The sequence below is a fragment of the Austrofundulus limnaeus genome, unplaced genomic scaffold (genome assembly GCF_001266775.1).
Source record: "Austrofundulus limnaeus strain Quisiro unplaced genomic scaffold, Austrofundulus_limnaeus-1.0 Scaffold165, whole genome shotgun sequence".
NCBI lineage: Eukaryota > Metazoa > Chordata > Actinopteri > Cyprinodontiformes > Rivulidae > Austrofundulus > Austrofundulus limnaeus.
This window is the reverse complement of record NW_013952567.1, coordinates 310,235-319,526: the sequence shown is the minus strand read 5'-3', so window position 1 is coordinate 319,526 and position 9,292 is coordinate 310,235. Positions and strand designations below refer to the sequence as shown.

At 37.8% G+C, this 9,292-nt stretch overlaps 2 protein-coding genes across 4 annotated transcripts in view; one reads left to right on the top strand and one right to left on the bottom strand.

The window, feature by feature from the left end:
- The window catches only part of LOC106523742 (trypsin), a 19,057-nt gene that overhangs the window by 4,228 nt on the left and 5,537 nt on the right, over window positions 1-9,292 (bottom strand). For 2 of the 3 annotated variants that reach the window (XM_014017280.1, XM_014017281.1), the window contains exons 1-2: window positions 1,194-1,621; window positions 912-1,068 (exon numbers count right to left, since the gene is read on the bottom strand). In XM_014017280.1, the coding sequence (XP_013872734.1) occupies window positions 912-1,068; window positions 1,194-1,233 (197 nt within the window). In that variant the 5' untranslated portion in view covers window positions 1,234-1,621. Of the gene's footprint in view, window positions 1-911; window positions 1,069-1,193; window positions 1,622-3,750; window positions 3,844-9,292 lie in introns of those variants that run through there. The other variant, XM_014017282.1, reaches the window with a different exon arrangement.
- On the top strand, window positions 1,976-4,363 carry LOC106523743 (trypsin-2). The gene is made up of 5 exons (XM_014017283.1): window positions 1,976-2,133; window positions 2,228-2,381; window positions 2,466-2,725; window positions 3,734-3,870; window positions 4,002-4,363. Exons 1-5 carry the CDS (start codon window positions 2,094-2,096, stop codon window positions 4,152-4,154), a joined length of 744 nt encoding a protein of 247 aa, XP_013872737.1. The 5' UTR covers window positions 1,976-2,093; the 3' UTR covers window positions 4,155-4,363.

Below are 9,292 nucleotides of genomic sequence, written 5' to 3'. Positions count from 1 at the left end.
CCCCAAAACAAAGCAGAAATGACTATATTGTATTAAAATAATTAATTTATGTTAAATTTAGGATGCACTCTTCTAGCCTTTTCAGTTTATATACATATATCAAGGCTGCACAAAACTTTTCTCCAAAATGAAAATCTATCTGAGGGCTGCGGCCAAATGCAATAATATAATTCATGAAATACAAATACTTCTTAAGTACAGTACTTTTATTTTAATGATTATGTCCTGTTGAAGTGTGACATGATTTGTTTGTGTACAAACTGATACGGTATCAGAATTTTATATATCTATACTAATCATTCAACCATAGTTAAATTCACTTTATCTAGGAGGCACAATTTATGTGGATAGTATTTATTTTTTACAATAACAAGCTGGAATGAAAACAAGCAGAATTAAAATAAAAGTAACGACTTTCTACTTCTTGCCTTTTTTAATGTAAGGAGTAGAAAGTACAAGTAATTGTGTGAAAATGTAAGAAGTAGAAGTAAAAAATAGGCTGAAAAATAATTACTCAAGTAAAGTGCAGACACCCAAAAACTCTACTTAAGTACAGTAACAAAGTATTTGTACTTAGTTCCTTTACAACTCTGCCACCAATTGCTCTTCCCTTCTATAGATGGTCTATTTCACAGTTTAAACGGGTGATAGACTGTTGGAATTTACATAAATGGACTGGCATTTTGATATTTTTATTGTTTTTTACTCAACTGCAATTTAAGTTTTTGAATTTTGAGGAATTTACCTCAATCTTTGGTCTTTTTACTTTGAGTTTATATATTAAAATAAAGGCCTGTTGTCAGCTTTTTTGCATGAAGTAAGGCTTTATAGAAAAAAGCTGGAATTTAAAACAGCAGCTTCATTTGCACCTTTTAATATTTCTCCAGTTTCATTTATTTGTACATACTTACTTGTACCAACAGTGGGCAACAGAGAGCACCCACTGGTTGTTGATGAGCACTCCTCCGCAGAAGTGGTAGCCATAGTTGAGAGAGGCCATGTAGGGCCGAGARTGAGGCTCACACTCCTGCCCTCCAATGATCCTGCCATCATTTCTGGGCACTGCAACTGTCCATTAAAGAACACAGAAAATTTAAATCCAGTCTGCAGCCACAACACTTCATTATAACCACTMCTGTGTGTGTGTTATTAACAAATGTGAGTGCAGTGTTTGTGTCCTTCTGTTTCTTTACCAGCAGCTCCAACAGCCAGCAGAAAACAGAGCAGCCTCATGATGTTAGGTGACCAGAAGACACTTGGACTCTCCCATATTTATACCCCGCCAACCTGCTGTGCTCAGCCTTTTTCCACACCTCCGCTCTTTGCTCTTTTTGTTGACCCCATCTGCGTTTTCACACCGAGTTCTTACTTTTTTGGGTTCTAAATGTGCCTTACCAAATCTGTTCTTTTATCTGGCTCCAATTTTCTTATTTGTCCACCCTGGTCATGTCACAGGGTTTTTATTTTTTTAGTTTTTGAATGTCATCTGTTCACCTTCTCAACGTCTCCACACATTGTGTTTCTCTCGCCCACTAATTCTTGGAAAACTGCAGCATTAAAACTATGCCAACAGTGATCCAAGTGTTTGAATAAAGAAAAGGTTAAAAGACCGCATTTGCAGTATGAGAGTCAACATTTTTGATATGATTTTTGACTGAAAATGTTCAGAAAATAAATCTGTTCTGCTTTTGGTCACTTTTGAGTAAAAGCTATAAAAGGTGAAAATGAAGAATCTGTTGCCTCTGAAGCAGCAAATTACAGAACATGTTGTTTTTTTTCTTACAGTTGAATCAGTGTGAAACATATATAAAATTAAAATGAGAGTTGTTGGAATATGTTTGTGCAATATGTTGTGAAACAAAATAACTGGTCATTTACTGTGGTGTTTGCTGAAAACACAGTTGCATATTCAGGTCCAACGCAGGGATTAGAGTGGGAGGAGTGGATAGAAACATAACGGAGGGTGGATGGGTTGGGGTGAAGGTTGTTGAGGAGGAGGGATATGTGGTAGGTCACAGAGAAGTCAAAGTATAAATGCAGAAACAGGTCATCAACACCAGTCTGACTGTGGGCAGGACTGAGTCAGCCAAATCATGATTGTCCTGATGGGTTTCATGCTCCTGGGAGCTGCAGGTAAAAAAACCATTTGCAGCATTTTACACATGTTTTAGAATAGAACTGGTGAATAGAAAAAGCAATAAAACTTCCATTTTCCTTGATGCAACAGCTGCAGCTCCTATGGATGACAAAATTGTTGGAGGCTACCAGTGTGAGGCTCACTCTCAGCCCTGGCAGGTGTCCCTCAACATCGGATACCACTTCTGTGGCGGCTCCCTTATTAATGACCAGTGGATCATCTCTGCTGCTCATTGCTGGCAAAAGTTTGTACCAAAGCCTTCTGTTTAATCACACTTTAAAAAAAAACAATAAATGAAGAACCACAAATGTTTTTGCATCCTTTTCAGCCCCTTTTCACAGATTGCCATCTTGGGAGACAACCACATCTGGGAGTATGAAGGCACTGAGCAGTACATGTCTGTGGATGCCATCTACTGGCACGAGAGCTATGATTACACTACCCTGGACTTTGACATCATGCTGATGAAGCTGGCACACCCAGTCTCTCTGAACGAGTACGTCAAGCCTGTCCCCCTGCCCAAAGCCTGTCCCACACCTGGAGACATGTGCACGGTCTCAGGATGGGGAAATATCTACTCCGATGAAGGTGAGATACACCTAATCTTGGCAGTGAAGGACATCAAAAAGGTTCCTGTCTGATGATAATGATGAAACTTGTAACTTGTCACAGCRGGTGCAGATGTGGTAAGACCATTTAAGTAACACCATGAGAAACGATAAGCAATCTTGGACTTTCAGCTATAACAAGTAACATTTATGTAAAATTTCAAGACGTTACCTGTGATGGAATTTTTGAAGAATCTACAGTATCTTGGCTTTCAGGTTTTTATTTTTCAGGATTTGTGTTAGTAACTGGAGGCCTAGCATTCCTTGAAGAAAAGCGTAACACCTTCAGCAATTCATGACAGAATTTTAGGAGCTAGGAAATTAAGAGTTGTTAGTCAGATCTTGAAAATAATGTCATATTTTACAACACAGTATTGTGAGATTTGCCACTTTTCGTTATGTGTATTATGTGTTTGGAATTATTCTCAAATACAGCAGATTTTTAGCTCAAAAACTAAATAACTAACTGCATAATAGACGTTTTTCTAAAGTCAGCCATTTGTAACAGACATCTTGACAGAGTGACTCCAACAGTTAACGACAACGTTTTCAACACAAAACTCACAAAATCTGTAAATGCTGAACAAAGGGTTGTTGAAGGATCACTTTCAGCTACTGCACAACAAAATGTAGCTTAGTGTTTGTAAAATAGAGCCTGTCGTGGATATTTTTGTGTTTGCTGATGTTATCTGTGACTAAAGCGCTCAGCCTGTAAAATCCTTTTGCCATCTTTTCTTTCTTTTTTTTGTTTGTTTGTTTGGATTCATTTTGTTGATTTAAATCCATGACAGAACTTGTTGTTCACATTTAAAATCTTCATGCACATCTTTTACACCCAAAGTGATTTAACAAAAAGAAAACAATTACAGCTGCAGTTCAGACGGGTCAGTGAGGGGGTCTGATGAGAGATTCTGAGATGTTCACTCGAGATTAAAACAATTATCCCATAACTCAACCTGTTTTTTTTCCTCCTTGCTTTTAACTGAAGTGTTCAACCCATTTTACCTTCAATGTGTGGAGGTTCCCATCTTGTCCAACAAGGAGTGTGAGCCCTCCTACCCCGGGATGATCACTGAGCGCATGGTGTGTGCTGGATACCTGGAAGGAGGCAAGGATGCTTGTCAGGTATGCTTTGCACATTTTGCGCATGAACAAAAAATGGTCTGCTCCAAACAATAAGGATTAATTTGAAGACAAGACTGCAATAACAAGCACTTTTCAGCTTTTTATTTTGATTATTTTTTTGTGGTGCTCAGGGCGACTCTGGCGGCCCTCTGGTGTGTAATGGCGAGCTGCACGGAATCGTGTCTTGGGGTCAGGGCTGTGCTCAGCCTAACTACCCAGGTGTTTACACCAAAGTCTGTTCTCTGATGCCCTGGATCGAAGGGATCCTTTCCAGATACAGCTAGGCTGTGATCCGCCATCACAGAACTACATGAGAGAGACGGGGAAACAAGACAGAGCCTGAAACTGGAGGAGACGGGGACAGCAGGTGGTTGTGGGTAATTTCAGAAATAAAATGAGCAGGACCGTAGCAAAGAAAAGCCACCGGGAGAAACGATGGGAGAGAAGAAGAAAAGGAGCTGTCAAATTTCATCAATAAAAATCTTTGATTTTGTCTTGCATCAGTGTGTTTGATAATGATGATGTGGATCTGGGAAATTTATACATTTCTTTTTAACTCAATATTTAAAAGAACTCAGTGAAAGGTGATGCAAAAATCAATATAACGCAGGGTTCATTTGAACCACTATAAAATCTGTGTTTTCTACACTGTATTACTTTTACACTGAATAGATTTTGCGCCTGGTCACGATTCCCAATGGCGTGTGTGTGATCTTACACTGCAGAGCAGGGGTCACCAATAGGCAGGCCTGGGTCCGGATCCGGCCTGGAATGGCACCTCATGCGGACACATACCCAATGCCAAAACAGAGATCACCACTTAAAACTTAAATGAGCGTGTGTAATGCTGCATTCAGATCTAACGAGATTTGAGTGTCAGGGGCATCGGGTTTACATACAAAGTCTATGGTGGGGCGTTGAGAAATGTTGCTGTGTGTTTTGAAGCGTTGGATGCATGTATAGTGCATCCAAAGAAGCAGACACTTGAGGGAAAATCTGAAATTTAGCAGTTAGAAATGGAGTGTCACATCTAGCCATGTGTGACGTGGTGGCACATTTTCCGACGGGATAATCTCCTGAATGATGCCCAATAAACTGAGACAGATGGACAGAGCTCTCCAGCTGAAATCAAGCACCTGTAGTTGATGTCCTGGCAGAAGATATGGGCATTGACGGGGGTCAGCAACCCAGTCAAACTGTGCTCAGGACAAAAAAAAAGCGCTGAATGCAACACTCATCAGCACACAGCTCCTGGAGTGGTGAAAGCCACCAAACTCAGAACTCCTCTGAATTATCTGGTGAATCCAAGGTGCCCAACAACAACGTCCTCTGGCTCTCAGTAAATAAAGCCATGCCACTCTCTCTGTTTCATCTGTCATTGTACAGAGATAGTAAAGAAGGCTCCTCTCAACATGCATCTTGATGTGCGAATAGAGCRATTTTGACGAGCGTCTAACCTCAAAGTGCACAAGTGTCCAACATGAGTCATTGGACACATTTTTGACATGCAAAACGTCTTCGGTCTGAACACAGCATAAACCAGTTACATGCACAGGTTTTGCAGTCTTTACAGTAGTGGTCAAGTGTTGGAGACAGAGGAAAGGATGGAGAAGGGGGGAAAAAACAGAAATAGAGAAGGTAATATACAGGCAGGTGAGAAAGGATGGAGAAAACTGTTAGATGAGATGGAGAAGGGGAGAAAAACTGGAGAGTTAACCGACACAAATACAAAACAAAAAAAAGTAAATAAAACAGAAAAAAATAATGGCATCAAAAAAAAAGGACAGCAAAAATAGAGCATTTAATCCAGGATGGACAGAGTCATTTTTCTTTATACTTGCCACTGGAACTAAACCAGTGTGCCTCACATGTTCTGAAATGCAACACTTATTAAAAATGGCAATGTTTAATGCCATTGTGTAACAAAGTATAAAAGTTTTAAACAAAGTTTTGAACAAATGTACCAAATCAACATGTACAGTTGTCACGTCTTTAGTTTCTTATTTTGACATGTTCATTATACTTTTACTCAGTAAGAAAACATAAAACATCAGACTTTAGAATTTCTTGTTCATTTTTTTGTTACGTGACAATAAATATTGAAAAAGTATTTGAATTACACTGAATTAATTAAATTTATATGCAAATCAATTTGTGTGGATGTTGATACAACTACTAAGCTACTTAAATATATGTAACTTTAAATAATAGGACATTATAATCTTATGGACCTTGGTCTTAAGAATTTTTTTCTGATTGGACCCGTTTAAATTTTAATTGAATACCCCTGCTGTAGAGTCTGTGTAACACCAATTATACTTAAAAGACTAGTTTTGGTCAGACAAAAAGAGAAGATGAACCGTATCACATTCAAATAAAACAGTAAAAATATTCACATGTAATGCAGATCTTTTTTCTTAATTATTATAATAACGATTCTTTAAATTGCTTGTTTCAGTGCATCAGTTTGGCAAAAGACAAACTGCGTTAGGATGATTTATTAAATATCTTTAACTGGATTAGTTAAAGATGATCATCCAATAAAAGCCCAGTGTTACAAGTGGTGCACTGAAGTTTCAAACTCAGAATTTTGTATTCATTTATTTATTTATCTATCAGTATTTTTTTTATATTCTTGCCTTTCTCCATTTATTCAGTATAAAACATGGAGTCAGTAATCATTCCAGTTCTTACAGTAACTGTAAGTTGTGAAATGAAAAGCTTAACATTTTCTGAAGGAATGCACATTTCTTGTTAACTTTGAGAAGGTACGGGCTGACAAACTGCTTGGTTCTCTCACTGATCTGGAAGTTGTGCTCTCCCAAACGCAATAAATGGTTGCTGATAAACAAAATACATAAACAGATTTGTGCAATACAAGAATAATCAGCAAATGGTAATCTCACTCAGAGAAACACTACAAATACAGTACACCAACAGCATAAAACTCAATAAGATTAAACACCCAATGGGGCTGAGAGATATGGCTTTAACACTGTCTGATGTTCTAGCTGTCATAAAAAACAACTGAAAAACAAAAAAAACATGAACAGCTACAATGTATTTGCCTCTTCTTTTTCGTGCAATGAGAACAAATTATAACCAAAACACAAAGTGTGATGTATTTGTATAGCTATGGGTTCATAATCATGTTATCAGACTGAGATGCTGAAGCTGGATCAGGTTTATTTTCTGGGACAAAAGCCAAGAGGCTGTTTGCCGACAGAGACACAATGAGCAACAATAAAACTCCCCACCACCCCCAGGCAGCTCCAGCAAGCAGAAAAATGACCAGAGACCTTCTGGTTGTTATGTGATCCTGCTGAAAAGAGACGGCCACCTGCAGCTGGGATTTATACTGTGAGAGAGAGCTGCCCCAGTTTTCTGAGCATCTTCATTGGTCAGGAGGGAGACCGTGTCCACGTCTGTTTGCTGGGAGTGGGGGGCAAGCTGATTGGATTTAACGATTAAAGCAAGTTGTGCTGTCAAGATAGCAAAGCTGCTGTTTACACTGAAAAACACTGCATTTCTTTCAGTTCTTCTCCTAAACAGCAGATGCTGCTAAAGACCAAAGTAGTGGTTAAAAATAATAGGGGCATTTTAACTGAATTAGCACAATCCACATTTCTTAAAATTAGCCAATTTGAGCAGTTAAATAATTTGAAGACAAAAATATGAAAACAGGCTGTGTTGCAGAATTTAAACAAATGGGGGGATTGATGGGGAAATGTGGGAAGGGGGTGGAAGAATGCATGAGATAGAAGCACTTGAATTAATTTTCCCTCATCAACAAAAACATTCTAACCCAACTGCAGACTGTAGGAGATCTGGTAGAGTGCTGTGTGAGTGGGTAAATGAGGACACAGATTGTAGTGTGAAGTGCTTTGAGTATCCTGGTTGGGTGGAAAGGTGCTATACAAGTACAGTCCATTTACCATTTGCCATTACTGTTTTATACCCAATAGAGGATTAGGGCCACTGATAAAAGTCAGAATCCTGACTTTAATCACAAAATTATGAGATTAAAGTCAGAATTCTGAGAATAAAGTCAGAATTGTTTATTTAATTAGTGGCCCTAATCCTCTTTTGCAGTTTTACATCATAAAACAGTAAACCTCAAAAATAATTTCAAATCCTAAAAGAAGGGAGCAGTCTGGTGAGGTAGTGGTTAACACTGTCATCCTAAATGTATTTTGTCATAATTTGACTGTGATGAAAAAAGAAAACTTTTTTTATCAAATTGAGTATTTTTTATACTTTAATTACTTTAACACCTTTTGGTTAAAATGTGAGTTTCTTGTTCTTTTTTTCCCCCCAGTCAGAATGTACAGAGTGTCCGTTTTATATTTAGATGTATTTGAACACAGTATCTCACAGCTGTGAGCTTCCCAGCAGCTGTTACCTGTTACCTCAATTTACTTACAGAGCTTCGGGTTTCTTTCTGGGAAACTGTTTTTAACTTTAGAATTAGAAGATTCTCAATAAAACTATAGTACTTTCACAATTTGAATTAAAAAAAACTATATGTATTTGTGTGTACAAACCACATGAACATTTAATGCAATTGGACTTGCATGTACTTGTAACTCTGTGTTRTTTTCTGTTCCAATAGTTCAGCACTAATAAATAGAAACACATAAATAAGAAACAAAACTCTGCCTGCTTGAGAGGAAAAGTGCAGAATAAGTGATGCACTCATGATGCCATCATGCCAACATATGTGCAACCCTCACGCTAGCTGACCTGCTCCGAGTCAGCCTTTAGAAAAGCACAGGCATATTTCAATACCACAGTTCCTAGATTTATCAAGGTCGGGTTGTGAGAGGACCACAAAAAAATATTTTCACCCTTGAAAAGAATTGTCTTTTGCATATTATTAAAAATCAAACTCAATAATATCTACTTAATTTAAATCAGTAACATTTCCAAAACTGCAAGGTCGAACTAAGCAGACCGGGCTTCTCTGAATAAAWRCTTATTAATACAGTCTGAKTCCTCTGTGAAATTATACCAAAATATTCAAAAAATATTTTAATCATTTGGTGTATCAGGATATTAATGAATAAATAATTAGTTTTTAAAAATGTAGCAGGCTAACAAGTCTTTGAAATATGCAGAATACAAATTAGAGACCTTAAGAAAAAAGATCCTTTTTAAAATCAAATACACTGTTTTACATTTACTTCAAGTGGCCTGATTGCACTAAACATAACTGGTATGAGCTGGTATTCCTCAGATGTTTTTCCCCTTGGTGCCCAACAACAAATAGTCTAATATTAACCAAACYAGTGAGCTGGAACAGATGGAGTTTTCACATCATGCCTTCAGTCTCAAGGCGGTGTAACCAATCAGTGTCAACAGCATGACCAGAGCTGGCACAATTACATAAAACTTTATCTTGCAGTAATGTATATATATATAT